We start from the raw sequence: 18,991 nt of genomic DNA, 5'->3' as shown, positions 1-18,991 counted from the left end.
AAGAGACCCACAAGTTTCTTGACAACGTTATAGCAGTAGAAGCACCACCATTTTTAACAGAAAGCTTTAGAGAATATAAAAGAAACTGAGAAGCTGATACACAGTGGCAAACGTGTGCTACCTTTTGTGAAAAAGATGACTCTGAGACAGTCACAAGCCCAGAGAACTGAGCAGTGAGCTGAAGATTACTCCCAGACCTTGTAAAGGAGGGTGTCTGGCTGGTTTTGCAAATTGATTGGTGCTAATGGCTCCTTTTTTCATCCCAATTTCTGCTTTTTGAACAGGAATGTGTATAACTGTAACTGTACGCCGGTCATGCCAGCATACTTGGGAGCAGAAAACTTCTTTTCTAGGTTCACAATTGCACAGACGGAGAGGAATTATGCCCCAGAAATCACACCCCGATCCTCTCAAACTTAATTTAGATGGCTTTAATGTGAGATTTGAGACTTTTGAGTTGGTGAGACTCAGGTAAGATTTTGGATTTAGAGTTGATACTATAATAATGGTTTGTGACTTTTGAGCACCTACGAGTGAGGTAAATTTGTTTGTGATGAATCTGAATCTTTAACACAGGGGTGGCGCTGGGGACGAGGGCGAACTGCAGTAGACAAGAATAATGTTCTACATAAAATGTTAATGTCCTAATCTCCAAACCCGTATGTAACTTTAGATGGTAAAAGAGATTTTGCAGATGTAATTAAGGTTACTATGGATTTCAAGATGAGGAGATAAGCCTAGATTATCCAGTGGGCCTAATTTAATCATGAGTCCTGCAGAGAACCTCTCCAGGCTGGTGTCAGAGAGATGTGATAACAGAAGGGTCATAGAGATGAGACAGTGCTGGTTTTTAAGATGGAAGGAGGCCACAAGCCAAGGAATGCAGATGTCTTCTAGAAGGTGGAACAATAAGGAAATGATTCTCCTATAGAGCCTCCTAAAGGAATGCAACCCTGCCAACAAATGGATCTTAGCACCGTGAAACCCATTTGGACTCCTAACCTAAAGAATTGTTAAGATGATACATTTGTGCTATTTTAAGCCACATTTTGTAACTTGTTATGGTGGCAATGAAAAACTAACCAGGAGTGATAACTAAGGACGAAATGGTGTCTGGGAAGGAGAAGCTTCTGGCTTCAGCAGAAATGTAAACATTTATGCTGTAATTCTTTTTTTTTTTTTTTTGAGACGGAGTCTCGCTCTGCCGCCCAGGCTGGAGTACCGTGGCCAGATCTCAGCTCACTGCAAGCTCCGCCTCCCGGGTTTACGCCATTCTCCTGCCTCAGCCTCCCGAGTAGCTGGGACTACAGGCGCTCGCCACCTCGCCCGGCTAATTTTTTTGTATTTTTTAGTAGAGACGGGGTTTCACCGTGTTAGCCAGGATGGTCTCGATCTCCTGACCTCGTGATCCGCCCGTCTCGGCCTCCCAAAGTGCTGGGATTACAGGCTTGAGCCACCGCGCCCGGCCTATGCTGTAATTCTTTAGATCTAGTCTGTATGACAGAATTTACATTCCTATATTTCTACACTAGTCTTGTTCTGGAGAAGACATTCTAGGTTGAGCACATAGAATAGTGTTTAGTGTATACAGTGAGTTTCCTAGAAAAATGTGTTGAATGAACAAATGAATGTGATCAAGGCAAGCTCTGGGAGGAACTGTAATTACTTGATTTTAAAATGTTGTTGCTGTTTACCATATCTTCTTAAGAATTGCTGACATTTAGGCTGGGCGTGGTGGCTCATGCCTGTAATCCCAGCACTTTGGGAGGCTGAGATGTGTATATCACCTGAGGTTGGGAGTTTGAGACCAGCCTGACCAACATGGAGAAATCCTGTCTCTACTAAAAATACAAAAATTAGCCAGGCATGGTGGCGCATGTCTGCAATCCCAGCTACTCGGAAGGCTGAGGCAGGAGAATCTTTTAAACCTGGTAGGAGGAGGCTGTGGTGAGCGGAGATCATGCCATTGCACTCCAGCCTGGGCAACGAGAGCAAAACTCCATCTCAAAAAACAAAACAAAAAAAAGAATCGCTGACCTTTTATGTGTTTCTGTTTAAGTTCACAACAGTCATAATTCTGTAAAATACAAGGCAAAACTGTAGTTTCTGATACTAGTAATATATCTAAATCAGTAAGTAAAAAGGATGTGTAAAATCTTAAGAGGAGAAATAATTATTGTATGATCAAACAATTTCAAAATCAAAATAGACACGTTTCAGTATATATTACAGACAAATTTTCAACGTTATTTGATCAAAAGATTTCTTAATGGCTGTTGGTTAATGCTGCATCAAGAAACTTTAGTGCAAATTTTACCAAACGCATTTATCAAAAAGGGGCTTTGTTCATTTCTTTCTGCAAACAAATGTTACATTAACACTAAGCATGTAACAAACTGATTTGCCTAGAAATCCAAAAACTATCAACATAAGCTAGTCCTTCAACTAAAAACTCAAACATACTTATCTCAAGGTCTATTCCTAATCCAAATTTGTCTATATTCAGGTTGGAAGACAGAATAACAATAAAACCAAGATCTATCTGTAAGAATAATAAAAATAATTTGGTTGTTTTTAGTGCTGGAAGTATTGTTCTTATTAATATGGCACATCATCTATTCCCACATGCTACTGCATGGACAGGAACAATATTATTTTAGTTGCTGGAGTAACACAGTGTTAAGAATATCTGCTTCTAGCAGTGTCAGGCTTTCATCTGTTAGCTCTTTATTCGGAAATGAAGTCACAAGAATAAAGTCAAGAGCTGCAAATTCAGGACGAGACTGTACAATAAAGTTCCGGACATCCAGGATCCTGAAGAAATGAGATAAAAATAATTTGTAATATAAAAAACCATATTTTCATGTAAACTTAAAATTGAATCATAATAAAAATCACAAAATTTTAATCTTTATATAAAGGTGTTGTAACTTTCTTTAATGTATAATATTTCAATTGAAGGATTTATCTTAGGCTTCAGTTAAAATGTAAAGTAACTTTAGTGTGTACTTAACATTTACTTTTCCTGTAAAATGGATACAATCTTCAGGTAAGTTATGCATAAAGTGTACTAATGTTATTTTAAAAGTGCAGGTCCGGCTGGGCACGATGGCTCACACCTGTAATTCCAGCACTTTGGGAGGCCGACGTGGGCAGATCACTTGAGGCCAGGAGTTCGAGACTAGCCTGGCTAACATGGTGAAAACCCTCTCTCTACCAAAACCAGAAAAAATTAGCTGGGCATGGTGGTGGCTGCCTGTAATCCCAGCTACTTAGGAGGTTGAGGTATGAAAATTGCTTGAATCTGGAAGGCGGAGTTTGTAGTGGGCTGAGATCCCACCACTGCACTCCAGCCTGGGAGACAGAGTAAGACTCTGCAAAAAAAAAATAAAAAAAAAAAAAGTACAGGTCCTACTTTTTTCAGAGTATAAAATATGTTAGCAGCATATGACCTGAAAAAGGTAACTATGATTGGCCTGTGGCAAGGTGAGTTTAAAACTATGAAATGTGTTGTCGTAGGGCTAATTTTAAAAAATTACTCTCACATCAACACAGTAATTCAACCGAAATCATAAATATACCTGTTAGGGTCTTACTTCAACGGACAAATCAAATGTTGATGTACAAATCAATATTAAAGAAATTTTTTTTTTTTTTTTTGAGACGGAGTCTTGCTCTGCCGCCCAGGCTGGAGTGCAGTGGCCGGATCTCAGCTCACTGCAAGCTCCGCCTCCCGGGTTCACGCCATTCTCCTGCCTCAGCCTCCCGAGTAGCTGGGACTACAGGCGCCCGCCTCGTCACCTGGCTAGTTTTTTTTATTTTTTAGTAGAGACGGGGTTTCACCATATTAGCCAGGATGGTCTCGAACTCCTGACCTCATGATCCACCCATCTCGGCCTCCCAAAGTGCTGGGTAAATTACAGGCTTGAGCCACTGCGCCCGGCCTATTAAAGAAAAATTTAACACTATCTGAAGTTCTTGAAAATAGTACAATTAAACTTGATTTGCAATATACATTTATATTATGAAGTATTTGCTATACAGAAAATCCCAATCAACATTATCACAAATTTTTAAATGAATGAAGTCCCCAAAGGTTTTACTATGTTAAATTAAATCTGATTCTACTTCATATAGTTTTAGTAACAATGTAAAACTGTAGTTTTTTTTTTTTTTTTTTTTTTTGAGGCGGAGTCTCGCTCTGTCGCCCGGACTGGAGTGCAGTGGCCGGATCTCAGCTCACTGGAAGCTCCGCCTCCCGGGTTTACGCCATTCTCCTGCCTCAGCCTCCCGAGTAGCTGGGACTACAGGCGCCCGCTACCTCGCCCGGCTAGTTTTTTTGTATTTTTAGTAGAGACGGGGTTTCACCATGTTAGCCAAGATGGTCTCGATCTCCTGACCTCGTGATCCGCCCGTCTCGGCCTCCCAAAGTGCTGGGATTACAGGCTTGAGCCACCGCGCCCGGCCAAAAACTGTAGTTCTTAATTTATTTTTGTATGATATCTGAGATCACATTAGTATTTGGATAGTTTATAGAGACTGTTTAAATACCATATATTTCATTTCTTATACACAGCTATTGTCCTTTTAAGAATGTTTCTTCTGTCAAAAAGTTACTTCAAAAGTAAACCTAAAGAATATCATATTCTTCATTACTCATGTCACATACAGTTTTACTTAGATAAGCAACCCAGTGTACAGAACAGCAAACAGGACACTGTTGGTAAAGAAGCTTACCTGTGTGTACTGTTGAATCTTTGTATCAAACGACTCCCATCTGCCAACCTGATCTGAATTTTTGTTGTTGGCACTGAATCATCAATAAGAACAACTGCATTAAGTATTGATTTATCCTCCTCTTCTGGAGAGGAAGGTGTACTGACTATTTCAGGTGTAAGGCTAAAAAAGAAGAATCAAAGAATTAGAACACAAATCTGAGTATGTAAAATGTGACAAACTGAAGAAGGCAGATAAACACTTAGAATATGGCTTCATTTGAGTCTCCTATACTTCTTTCAACCTCTTTCATTATGTTAAAGTTATTTTGGATCCTATGATTCCTATTTGGTTTATCTAATCTCTCTTAAAAGCCTAACTTTGTATCCTTTCCTCATTTAACTGTTTGCAATTTCATCACATTTAGCAAACCAGTTTTATTTAGAAGTATAAGCAACTCTGAGTTAGTGTCAAAGAATGACTAAGAGCACAGACAGACATGGTTTCACATCCCAGCTACGTCAATTGTGTGAAGTTGAGTAAGTACATCAATCCTTTTGAATCCCAGTTCTATCATTTATAAAATGAGGGAATAATACTATGTTATGAAGGTATATTATACCAGTAAGTCCTTAATATTGTGCCTAGAACACAGTGTTTCAACAGATGCCAGCTATTGTGTACATACTATCAGCACTAAATTCACTGAATTTAAACTTAGCTAATCTTAAACACATCTGATTCAAGCACTGCTTTGCAAAATAGAAATAACTTCTAAGTACTAGTGAGGAATAAAATGTTTCTACACAACAATAAATTCATAATGAAGCCTGACAGAACATCTTACCATTTGAACTTGGTTACTAGTGACCCTAGCATTGCTGTCTTAGCCCTTCTAACATGAGCAGGATGATCAGCCAGTATATATCAAAAGTGAATGTCAAAAATAGAGGAGTGCTCTTTTGGTTAAATAATTAAAAGAAATTTAGCCCAATTTTCTCAGTCATCTTAAGGGATTTTTGACAACCTTCAAGTTTTTTCTTTTGAACACTGAGATTTAGATGGTTTCCTATAAATTATTTTCTTCTGGAAGAAAGATACACATGTATCTACATATTACTCGTATAAAAGTTCTATGAGCATTTGGGCTTTAGTTCAATCTAAATCATCATGACTCTTACTCCCATTCAAAAGGTTTCTCTTTCAAGAGTACACAGTAAAGTGGTAAAATTACCTGGTACTAACTGCTGACACTTTCTTTAGCTATTTCCTGAGGCTAATTTTAGACTGATTTGAGGATACATAAAAATATACAAAAGGTTAAAATTATGACTTACAATAAATAATCAGATATTAAGGAATTTCTTTTTAATTTGGAATTGAGGGCCAACAGTCCAGTGTCCCTTACATGAGGGGGATGAAAATACAAGAGAAAAGACATGAGACACTGAATGCAAAGGACCTCTTTACCTCTGCCTCACTGATAACCAGGTATACACATTATCATCGTCACTACCACCATTACCACATCTGCCACATACATTATTTCATTTACATCAGCCTGGAAAGCAGTGTTAACAGCATGGTTCCCGGAGCTGGATTATCTGGTTTCAGTACCAACTCTGCACTTATTCTGTGACACCAGGCAAGTCACTTACCCTTATTGTGCCTGAGAGACAACAGCAGCAGTGTCGTAAGGATGAAATTAATGAGGACACATAAGCACTTCAAATGGTGCTTTTATATAGTTGGCACTACTAAAAGTTGGCTATTAGCATTATAATTATCCTAACAACAACTCTGGGGAGAAAAAAGTTACCCCCAATATTCCTATTGGTAAGTGAGAGAGTTGAGGTTTATCTTGGGCTCTTTCCACACGTCAAGTTGCCTCCCTGTTGTTTTTGTAATCTACTGCTTTCTGTTTAAGGCAGATTCTGACCAGGTATGCTTTTCTCAAAACAGAAAATACAGGATAGGGAAGCTAGGTAAGAAAATGTGTGTATGTCACAATGAAACTATTGTATATGGAATAATAACATTTGAGAACTGCAATGGATGGACTTTCAACATAATTTAGGCCAACCGTATCATTTTCTCCAAAAGAAACTAAGTCACAGAGAGACTAAAAGACATGATCAGAACCACACAGATAGATAGCTGGACAAGCTGGTAGTGTGGTATTAAAAAACCAGCCTAAAAAGTAGTGTTAATTTATTTTACTTTATTTGTATTTTTTTGAGATGCAGTGTTGCTCTGTTGCCCAGGCTGGAGTGCAGTTGTGTGATTTCAGCTCACTGCAACCTCTGCCTCCTGAGTTCCAAATGATTCTCCTGCCTCAGCCTCCCAAGTAGCTGGGATTACAGGTGCCTGTCACCACATGTGGCTAATTTTTTTTTTTTTTTGTACTTTTAGTAGAGATGGGGTTTTGCCATGTTGGCCTGGCTGGTCTTGAATTCCTGATCTCAAGTCATCTGCCCGCCTCGGCCTACCAAAGTGCTGGGATTACGGGTGTGAGCCACTGTGCCCAGGCAAGTTATGTTAATTCTAATATTTAGCTGTCAAAATCACATCTGCTTGCTATTTAAAACTTTCTCTGTATCATTCAATTGATCAAGCCATAGTAAAACTTTTACATTAAAAAGAAAATTTTTTAAGAAAGAAAAGAGAAATTAATTGGTACAACAAGGTTTCCAGGCAAATGGCAGGAAAGGATGTAGGTTGTAATTCCCTCAGACAGGAGGAGAAACACCCTCTTCTTCAAACTTATGGAGGGCGAGGAGAATGGAAATGATCATTAATAAGCTTGAAGGTTGGAGGGGAACACAGTAAGAATGTGAATTCCTGTCAGGTTCTATTTTCTCAATGAAGCTGGAAGCAAAGAGATTTGCTGAGAGTGAGCGGCAGGGGTCAAGGAGGGGGTTTAGGAAAGCAGCTCAGGCCTGTGAGACTGGCGAGGTACAGCACTGCCTGCTCAGCACAGCTGAGACTGTCTCCAGAGGTACTGAGCCGCACGGGCTGACAACCCAGTCAGGCTTCAGTCAGGCGACAGCTGTTGAAGAGCTGGGATAGGAAAGGCTTTGAAGTTTTAGAGAACACAGCACTCAGGGTCTAGGGCCCCAGATGAAGACAAATCCCAGGTGAGTGAGAGTGTTAAGCAAAATCTTTTGAAGAGAACAGTAGGACAAACAGGCAGTGACTGTTCTGCAGAAAGATCAGCTTCAAATCATGATTTTTATCATTATACACGCCAGCTCAAAAGCCTACCAAGAATGCCTACTTACTAGTCCTCCCTATTAAAAATGACTCCGTGATTTTATAGGTCTTTTACTTGTTAAGCACAACTCTAGCTCACCAAGCTAATTTTTATTCAATAATACAGTTCGTTCTACCATCGCAAATTTGCAGTTTTACATCTATGGTTTGCCTTCTTCTATTACGTGAGGGCACTATGTAATATTTTTATGGCATTTTGGTTTGCACCATAATTGTATACCACATAAAAAGATCTAGTTTCCATCTATGTAACATTCTGTGTGTAATCAGACTGCCATCTATGGAAGACAATAGATTATTTTCATTTCTGTTTTACTTGCTTTTTTTTATTTCCTGCTCAGTAAATAACTGTCTTGAACTCTTGAGAACCAAGCCCTTTTAGAAAGTTACTTTCTAAATGAAGGTTAACTATTGAACTTTTAATATATTTCTTAATGTAAATCTTTAATATAAAATGTTCTATGTAATTCATCACTTTAGAATATATTTGCTTATTCGACATTTGGGTTTGTGTACACATAGGCTCACATCATCATGCTATCTCCTTCTATTAGAAGCTGAAAATTCTAAAGATTACATCTCTCAGACTCTCTGGCAGCTAGGATTTCTTGATTCTACTCTTCCATCAAGCAAACAAACATATACTTGTTTGGTGGAAGGAAGCACTGCAAAGTGGAAAGTCTGTAGCTCTTCTGGTTACTAAGGTGATGGAAGCATTTATTTCTTCTATGATGGAATGTTCTAGTATCTAGTCCCTAGTTTCATCGGCACGGAGCACCTGACTGGGGGACATAGGTATTGCCTCTGGAACACTCTTCTATGGTGTTTGTTTCTCCTGGCTAAGGAAAGCTTGGTTTGCTTGTCTCTTCCAGATATTCTATAACTACACAAGATCCTGTAAGAAATCTATTACTACTGGCAAGTAGATTCTGTTTTCTGTAATCAAAATCTTGATCAACATGGCTAGTAAATCAACATGGCAGTATTACCACTGATCTCTGTCACTTTCTTCCATCAGTTTCTCCTTTCTTTTCTGTTATTTTCTCTATTTGCTTTATAAGGAAAATGATTGGCCTTTGTGAGATACTATCATCAGATAATATCCTTATTTTCATGAGTTTAATAATCACTGGCTCTTCTCAGTTGCCTTCCCTTTATGCCACCTTCTTCAATTCCAAGTCTAGATTTAGTGTAGGTCTACCAACAAGGATGTGCAGTCTAACATTAATTCTTAGTCATACATTTAAATAACAGAGAAGGAATATGTATATAGCAAAGAGATGACTAGGCATTTTATCCGCATTCTAATTAAAAATCATAATCTCAATAAATATCAAATAAAAATGGAAAGTGCTAGAAAATTAAAAAAATATATATATATGTTGATCACAACAAGAGGAGTAAAAACATAGTATTACACAATTCGAGAGAAGCCTGGCCAGGCACAGTGGTTCATGCCTGTAACCCAGGCACTTTGGCAGGCCAAAGCAGAAGAACAGCTTGAGGCCAGGAATTCAAGACCAGCCTCGGCAAACTGTAGGACACGTGTCTCTACAAAACCTAAAAATGAAAAAAAATTAGCTGGGCTCAGCAGTGCCTATAGTCCCAGCTAGTCAGAAGAGTGGGGTAGGAAGCTTGCTTGAGCCCAGGAGGTCAAGTCTGCAGTGAACTATGACTGCACCACTGTACACCAGTCTGGGCAACAGAGCAAGACCCTATCTCAAAAAAAAAAAAAAAAAAAAAAAAAAAGAAAGAGAAGCCTGACATGTGTTGGCAGGAAAGAGAGACGAGGGAGAAAATTTCCAAGTAAACCTGTGAATGAAAATTGAAGAGTTTGTGTTCTAAGAAAAACAGGTCAACATAAATTCCTGTATTTCCTTTATGTCCCCAGCACCAGTCTCTATCAGGAGAAGAGAACACAGAAAGGGAGACTAGAGATAGCAAAGTATAAAGAAGCAATATTGAATTCTTTCCTATCTTGAAATATGAGGAGAGAATAGACAACCAGTGTGCACCAGGCAACTGAACGGGGCTTGGAAGGGAAGGAATCACATGAAGAGAAGCAAAGGATGCACCAAAGCATACACCGGAAACATCGCCAATGCGGCAATTCCACATTACCTGCAACAATATGTGGACAAGTAGAGGGTAACTTTTACCAACATATTTTACAATTTCTAAGATTACATTAAGCCATGGCTACTATAAAGGAAACCACTCATACAATCTGCCATGTGCATTGGTTTTTAAATTGTGCTCTTCAGTCCTAAGGTTCTTCGGAAATGTCTCAGACACAATGCCTTCCTTCACCAACAATTCGAGGAGCTCAGATTTTACATATTGGGCTTCCATGACTTGAAAAAAGAGTTTGGCTGTTTAAAAACTATTGAAAATCACAAAGCTAAGCACATTGCTCCTGCTGCAAGAGCTTGGTCATTACTGATGGCAGACATGCATGCTTAAGTTGTGATGTAAGGTATCCATCATTTTATCTCATCAATAACCCTTTACAATTCTCTCCTTTGAAACCAGGTAATCTGAAAGAGGCATATAATATAGTGGTGAAAAGTACAAACTCTGGAGTCAGAGTGCCTGGGTTTGAATCCCACAAGCTAGTCATTTCTTAGCTCAATAATCTTGGGCAAATTACTGCATCTACAAAATGAAGTAATAACATCAAAGAGTTGTTGTAAAGACTAACTGAGATAACCATTGTATAGGGCTTAGAGGGCCAGGAACATGGTAACTGTAATCTTAGTATTAATATTAATTATAGTATTAATATCACAATTAATATCATGATATAATGGTATAATAATATAATACTATTAACAGATTTATACATCTAATGTGCATACGGTTCATATTTTTGTTTTTACTTCATAGGTCATTTTGCTTTTCTTATTCTCAAACAAAAATTCATGTTCAACAAAGGTATTTTTCTCATTTTAGGATTTTTTACCTTCCAAGTTTTTGCCCTTCTCCACTAAAAGCCTTGAACCTCAATCTAGGTTTTATGTATTCTTGATCTTGATGATCCTCCATATCCAAATTCACTTGGCCACCATGAACAAGGCGTTGAAGCTCCAGGGGAATCTCTCTTTTAAAAAGGGGGAAAAAAAGTTATCATTAAGTTTTTCAAGAATTAAACTACACTGTTGAGATTACTGTAATTATTTCATGAGCTACACTGGAAAACAGAATTTTTTGCTTAAATTATAACACAAAAATTTCCATGATGACTGATTAGTCCTTGTAGATCTTTTTAAAGGTCACTTCACATTACTCCTTACTGGTTCTCAACACAGGGATGCTTTAGTTGTTACAATTATCTTGGAGAGCTTCTGGCATTTAGAAAGTTAAATTTTAAGACAGCAATTTACAGGTAAATCAGCACCAGAAAATTCCTATGAGGATAAAAAGGTAATGTGGATATTTATTAATCAACTCCTTAGAGAAAGTTCTGAAAATTGATATGGGTGTTTTTGCTTGTTGGGTGTATTAGTCCATTTGCATTGATTGCTATAAGGAAATACCTGAGGCTGGGTAATTTATAAAGCAAAGAGGTTTACTTTGGCTCATGGTTCTGCAGGCTGTAAAAGAAACATGGTACCAGAATCTGCTTCTTGTGAGACCTCAGGAAACTTACAATCACAGTGGAAGGCAAAAAACTTACAATCACAGCATATCACATGGCAAGGGCAGAAGCAAGAGAGAGACGGAGGTTCCCGGCTATTAACCAGCTCTTGAGTGAACTATCGGGGTGAGAACTCATTACCATGGGGATGGCAGCAAGCCATTCATGAGGGATCTGCCTTCGTGATCCAAAATCTCCCACCAGCCCCACCTCAAGAGTGGAGGTCACACTTCAACATGAGATTTGGAGGGGACAAAACATCCAAACCATATCATTACACCACTGGCCCCCCAAATTTCATGTCCTTCTCACATCACAAAATACAACCATCCCTTCTCAATAGTCCCCCAAAGTCTTAACTCGTTCCAGCATTAACTCAAAAGTCCAAAATCTCATCTGAGATTCAAGCCATGTTCTTTTTACCCACAATCCTGTAAGATAAAAAATAAACGATTTACTTCTAAGATAGAATGGTGGTATAGGCATTGGGTAAACATTCCCATGCCAAAAGAGAGATCTGCCAAAAGAAAGAGGCAACAGGCCCCACACAAGTCTGAAACCTGGCAAGGCAGACATTAAATCTTAAAGCTCCAAAATAATACTTGACTCCATGTCCCACATACAGGGCATATTGGTGCAAGAGGTGGGTTTTCAAGGCTTTGGGCAGCTCTGGCCCTGTGGCTTCTCTCATGGGTTGGAGGTGAGTACCTGTGGCTTTTCCAGGCTCAGGTTGCTGGTGGCTCCACCATTCTTGGGTCTGGAAAGTGGCACCTCCCTTCCAATAGTTCCACTAGGTAGTGTGCCAGTGGGGACTCTGTCTGGGGGCTAAAACCTCACATTTCCCTTTGGCATGGACCTCTGAAATCTAGGTGCAGCCTCCCATGCCTCTTTCACTTGTGCATTCTGTGCGCCTGTAGGCTTAACCCCATGTGGAAGCCACCAAGGCTTACAGTAGTGGCTTGTGTCCTTCAGAGTGAATGGAGGCGCAAGCTATACCTGGGGCTTTTGGAGCTGCAGCTGGAGCTGCAGCAGCTGGGATGCCGGGAACAGTGTCCAGAGGCTGCACAGGGCAGCTACTTGGGAGGCTGAGGAAATGGAATTGCTTGAACCTGGGAGGTGGAGGTTGCAGTGAGCCAAGATCGCGTCACTGCACTCCAGCCTGGGTGACAGAGCATGACTCATCTCAAAAAAAAAAAAAAAAAGAAAAAAAAAGAAATCTCTTCCACTAGATATCCTAGATCATCACTCTTAAGTTTAACCTTCCACAAAGCCTTAGGGTATGGACACAATGCAGACAAGTCCTTTGCTAGGGCATAACAAGGCTGACCTTTACTCCAGTTCCCAATAGCTTCCTCATTTCTATCTGAGAACTCATCAGCCTGGCCTTCACTGCCCATATTTCTATCAATACTTTAGTCACAACCACTTGAGAAGTCTCTAAGAAGTACCAAATTTTCCTTTGTCTTCCTGTCTTCTTCAAGGACATCCAAACTCTTCCAACCACTGCCTATTACCCAGTTTCAAAGATGCTTCCACATCTTCAGGTATATTTAGAACAATGCCCTACTCCTTGGTACCAATTTTGTGTATTAGTCTGTTTGTACTGCTATGAAGGAATACTTGAGGCTGGGTAATTTATAAAGCAAAAAGGTTTATTTTGGCTCATGGTTCTGCAGGCTGTATAAGTAGCACGGTACCAGATTTTGCTGCTGGTGAAGCCTCAGGGAACTTACAATCATGGTATAAGGCAAAGGGGGACCTGGTGTATGACACAGCAAGAGTGGAAGCAAGAGATAAAGGGAGGTTCCAGGCTCTTTTAAACAATCAGGTCTCACTTGAACTGCCAGACCAAGAACTAATTCATTACCATGAGGATGGCACCAAGCCATTTGTGAGGGATCCACCCCATGATCCAAACACCTCCCACAGGCCCACCCCCAACAGTGGATGTCACATTTCAACATGAGATTTGGGGAGGACACAACATCTAAACCATCTAAACATCATGGGGTGATTTGAGAGCACTGCTGTCATTCAGTGTCAAGGTAGGGATGTCAGATGCACTGCAACAGGAGATCTGTCTTACATGAGAAAGACTTGTCTTGGGTTCCAAAGAATCATTATGTGCCCTCCAGGGAGTCACGTGGATAATACTGTCTGATCCTAAAACCTAACTCTGTCTCATATACAAGCAAAACACATTGTTTAGGCTATTATATTAATATACTTCGAAATCTCCAGGAATGTACAACCATGTGAAGTGAGGGAATACTGTACTTTGTTTTGTTTGGACCTTTACCAAGTCCTTGAATGCAAGCTACTTGCAGTAATTAAGCTGACAACCTCATATACTTCATTTTTCTGTTTTTATACCTGTCACATTTACATGGGAAGTGCTAGATTGCATAGAGGTACAAACGAACTGCTTCTTACGTGTGCTGTGTGGTCATATCAGGGCATTTATATATTAAAACATGTATCATTTCACAAATTATTTCCTCAATATATTTAAGGTAGAATATTAATTTCTTTTGGAAAATCATATACATAATTATTATCTATGAGTTCTCTGAGGATAGTGTAGATGGTTTTACAAAATATTTCTCATAAAAAGGAGACAATGGGTCTTACATAGCTGAGAAGCCCTACCTGACATTACTCATTTTCTTTAAGGAGTCTTTTCTAAAACTCTTCTTGATCGTAATTTATATTTGCAGATATGGTGTGGCTCAAATTTTAAAATTCTTTTAATATACCACATTTGTTTAAACATTAGCCTACAAAGTTTATGGTTTATTTTTATTTAACAATAAATTAGTTTTTATCTATTTAATAGAACATTCATTCTCAATATGTTGTTTCCACTATCTTGAAATTAGTATCAATTTCTATAGTTACGTTGGTCTTCACTTAGCCAATCAAAACTTCCCCCACCTAGTTGCAAGCAGCTCTTCTCAGTGATTCTGCAGGTCTCAAGTCCACAGCACTGACTTACACCATTATATCCTGTATTTGCGCCCCCCATATAGCGCCTCCTAGGACAGCTTCCCACCTTTCCCAATGACTTCAGCATACTTCTTACGGCATTTGTTGCCTTTGTTTGGTATCCTGACAGTATCTGTATAAAATTTAAATTCAAAATTCATGCTAATTAGTCTTCTAAAATACCTTTCCTTTAGAGTTCCTCTACTACTTCAACTCCAGTGAATTTAACTTCCACTCCATGTCAGCCACTCATCCTGGACATATTTCAACATTTGGAAATGCTCCACCTGCTATTCCTTTATGGAGTATAACCCCGTATATATAACTCTGGTTATATACAGTATAATTCTGATCCTTTCCTACAACTTAATTTCCCAGTTTATGCTCAACTTTATGTCTTTAGTTGTGTATCTACTTAGAAATAACCCCACTTTCAGCTAGTTTAATCGTAACACAGAAAAGCTTTTATCATCATAGCAAAATCATTTGATTCCTCATCCTTTAGCAAGAAGAGCTGGTAAGTTACAATGTTCTTTGGATGGGTCAGAGCACTGAATATCTGAGTTTACTTTCACAAATTGTAACTTCAAACTAACCTTTTGAAATCTTCTGCCAGCAGTAATGCCACATTAAAAGATTTCTAACATAAGTTGCTGAATTTCAGGCATACATGCAATGAGAGTCACCCTGTCAACAGTAAGCAGGACAGTGGCTTAGTGGGTGGGTAGCTACATACTAATTAATTTACTGATTATCACATTAAGATGTTTCTTCTTGGAGCTGGGTTCATAGTTTCCTCAGATTTTAAAATGGGCCAATGTCCAATGCCCCGGCCCACAAAGTTAAGAACCAGTGACTTACAGATAGCAGTATATCTTTTATAAAACTTAAGAATACCTACACCCCCAGCAACCACTTATTTAATATATTCCAGGAACTACTTCTTGAAAACCCATAGTGCACTAAAAATTAATAGTCTGTTAAGAAAATAAGTCCCACTCTACGTAACAAATAGAATACAAATAATACATCTTACCCTCTCTTAACAGATTCCAGAAATTGAGCATTTGTTGGTTCATTGTAAGGTCTCAATTCTCCATCATCTAAACTGAAACCATTGCTCCACAGTTTAAGCAAAATCTGAACCTTTTGGGCATAGAAAAAAAATGTATATATATTCACATATATATAAGAATACATCTCCCCCAAACAATTTTAAGTTCCAAATGTGATATTGCAAAATGTATTTACTTAATTTAAAATATGGAGTTATTTCTATTATTCTTTATTCATAGTGAAAGACACTAATGAAACCGCACGTATTTGTTTAGCTAGTTTGCATTCAGTTTAACAAACTGACAATGGTTGCAAATACCAAAGGTCCCACAGCTGGACCCTGGCCTTGAAGTACTATTGGTGGATGGTTCACTAGAAAATGAAAGCAATGAGAAGAGCTGCACCCCATGATTCCCACCATTTGCCTTCATCTGCACCCATACTCTTCTTTGCTACAGAGCTTAAATATCCATGCCAAGGGGAACAGAATTTCCAGTGACCCTCCAAGAAACTATAAATGTCTACAATAAAATTAAAACTCCAAAATTTCAAAAGGCCATAGAAACAAAGAATGACTTTAGGTGTTCTACATTTATACCTCACCTCATTTTAGATTATGAAAATATGTCATTTATTATAATAACTATATATTTGTTACTTTTTCTTTTTTTAATTGATTTTTTATTTTAAAGAGCCAGGGTCTCACTATGTTGCCCAGGGTGGTCTTGAACTCCTGGGTTCAAGCAATCTGCCCACCTCAGTCTACCAAAGTGCTAGGATTATAGGCGTGAGCCACTGTGCCTGGCCCAAGTTCATTTTTTTAAACACTTTTTTTTTTTGAAAGAGATAGGGTCTGGCTATGTTTTCTGGGCTGGCCTTGAACTTCTGGGCTCAAGTGATCCTCCTACCTCAGCCTCTGGAGTATTTGGGACTCCAGATGCACGTCACCACGCCTGGCTGCAAATTCATATGGACAATGAATCACACATTCTTTCAACAAATAGTTACATATCTCTAAGTGCGAGGCATAATTGTGATACAAAATATAAAAATCGAGACTGAAAACTCACACATCATTGGTCCTTTTAACCCATGTTGTAAAAAGTAACAAAAATATTATATTTTTATTATCAATTCTTAATTTTAAAACTAACAGTTTTAGTAACTAGAAGCAACTATTTATACTTTTTCATTTTGATTATTGTACCTACATCTTGCAGCTGATTTTCTCCATAGATATATTCAGACCGCTTACAAAAGGAATTACCCAATCTGTATCCTCCACCTGTAAATGACTAAAATACATAGCAAATGAGTTAAAATTCACAAAGGATTATTCAGCAAAAAGTTATTATGTGATATGTATTTTAAAGCTACATGAATTCTAATTAGCCAACGTGGCTCATATTGGGGAACCTTCAAGAACCAAAATTACCATAAGACTTGACTAAAAGATAATTTCAAACCATTGACGAATAACGAAATGAAAACCAAAATTTAAGTTTCATTAGAGCAGTGGTTCTCAACAATGGATGTCAAAATTATCATAGAGGTTTTTTTAAAAGACAGCTCCTAGGCATATCCCAAATCTACTGAACCATAATACCCGAAGCCATCAGGTAGTTTAGATAACCTCCCCAAATGATTTTGAAGGAGAAATTCCAGGATGAGAAATGCTACTTACAAGAATGTATGAAATTATACCACAAAAGACACATAACTGTTGGTCTTTAGTATATCAATACTATGTCAGATGATAACAATTATAAAAGCTGTATAGAGGTGGCTCATGCTGGTAATCCCAGCACTTTGGGAGGTAGAGGCGGGCGGATCACGAGGTCAGGAAATCGAGACCATCTGGCTAACGCGGTGAAACCCCACCTCTACTAAAAATATAAAAAATTAGCCGGGTGTGGTGGCGGGTGCCTGTAATCCCAGCTACTCCAGAGGCTGAGGCAGGAGAATGGCGTGAACCTGGGAGGTGAAGCTTGCAGTGAGCGGAGATCGCGCCACTGCACTCCAGCCTGGGCAATAGAGCAAGACCCTGTCTAAAAAAGAAAAAAAAAAAAGAAATTTAGAAAGGTACAAAAGCAATTCAATGGAGAATGGAGTGCCTTTCAAGAATTGATGCTGGAGCAACTGGATATCCATAAGCAAAACAATAAACTCGGGTGTCAACCTCACACCTTATACAAAAAATTCAAATCATAGCTTTAAAAGTAAGGCTGTAACATTTTTCTAGATAACAAAGGAGAAAATATTTGAGACCTACAGTTAAGTGAAAAGTTCTTAGATAATACAGCAAAAGCATGATCCATAAAAGAAAAAAAAAGGAATAAATTGGACTTTATCCAAGTCTATTTCCTTTGCTTAGTGAAAAACCCTGCTAAGAGAATAAAAATACAAATGACATTCTGAGAGAAAATATTTGCAAACCATTTAACTGACAAAGGACCCATACCTATTAAAATATACAAAGAATTCTCAAAATTCGACAGTAACAAAATAATCCAATTAGAGAATGGGAAAAGTTAATGAAGAGATATTTCCTTGAAAAGAACAATACACATAATGGCAAGGAAGTACATGAAGAGATGTTCATCCCTAGCCATTAGGAAAATGCAAATTAACATCATTAGTTATTAGAGAAATCAAATAAAACCACAGTGTGTTATCACCACACACCCATCAAAATGGCTAAAATTAAAAATAGTGACAATACCAAATGTTGAAAAGGATGCAGAGAAACTTGCTCTCTCATATATGTGGGAATACAAAATGGCACAACCACTCTGGAAAATAGTCTGGCTGTTTCTTAAACTAAACATACACTTAATGTATGACCTATCAATAGCACTTCTGAGCATTTATCCCAGAGAAATAAAACCACATGTCAGTAAAAAAACCTGTACCCAATTGCTCACAGCAGCTTTATTTGTAACAGTCAAAAGCTGGAAACTAAAATATTCCTCAATAAATGAATGGTTAAACTGTGGTATATCTAGAGCATAAAACGCTACTCAGGAAAAAGGAACAAAGTTGTGATACAAGCAATAACTCTGATAGATCTCAAGGGCATTATGCTGAGTGAAAAAAGCTATTCCAAAAAGGTCACATACTGTATGACTCCATTTGTATGACACAGGAGTTTCACCATGTTGGCCACGCTGGTCTTGAACTGTGATCTGCCCACCTTGGCCTCCCAAAGTGCTAGGACTACAGGCATGAGCCACCACACCTGGCCGGTGTAACATTCTTAACATGATAAAATTACAGAGATGAAAACCCAACTGACCGGTATTGGCCAGAGGTTAGGGATGGTAG

General features: G+C 38.5%; 1 protein-coding gene across 2 annotated transcripts in view; it reads right to left on the bottom strand.

Moving 5' to 3' along the window:
- Window positions 1-1,474: 1,474 nt before the first annotated feature.
- The window catches only part of UBXN2B (UBX domain protein 2B), a 37,464-nt gene continuing 19,947 nt past the window's right edge, over window positions 1,475-18,991 (bottom strand). The window contains exons 4-9 of one of the 2 annotated variants that reach the window (XR_004435157.1): window positions 16,879-16,962; window positions 15,648-15,757; window positions 15,208-15,298; window positions 10,952-11,089; window positions 4,738-4,899; window positions 2,705-2,814 (exon numbers count right to left, since the gene is read on the bottom strand). Coding sequence is in view for 1 of the 2 variants with exons in the window: in XM_033202209.1 (XP_033058100.1) it covers window positions 2,652-2,814; window positions 4,738-4,899; window positions 10,952-11,089; window positions 15,648-15,757; window positions 16,879-16,962 (657 nt within the window). In the remaining variant the exon portion in view is untranslated. Of the gene's footprint in view, window positions 2,815-4,737; window positions 4,900-10,951; window positions 11,090-15,207; window positions 15,299-15,647; window positions 15,758-16,878; window positions 16,963-18,991 lie in introns of both variants that reach the window. The other variant, XM_033202209.1, reaches the window with a different exon arrangement.

Source organism: Trachypithecus francoisi, unplaced genomic scaffold, assembly GCF_009764315.1.
Source record: "Trachypithecus francoisi isolate TF-2019V2 unplaced genomic scaffold, Tfra_2.0 Lachesis_group7, whole genome shotgun sequence".
NCBI lineage: Eukaryota > Metazoa > Chordata > Mammalia > Primates > Cercopithecidae > Trachypithecus > Trachypithecus francoisi.
This window is presented reverse-complemented; position numbering and strand designations above follow the sequence as displayed.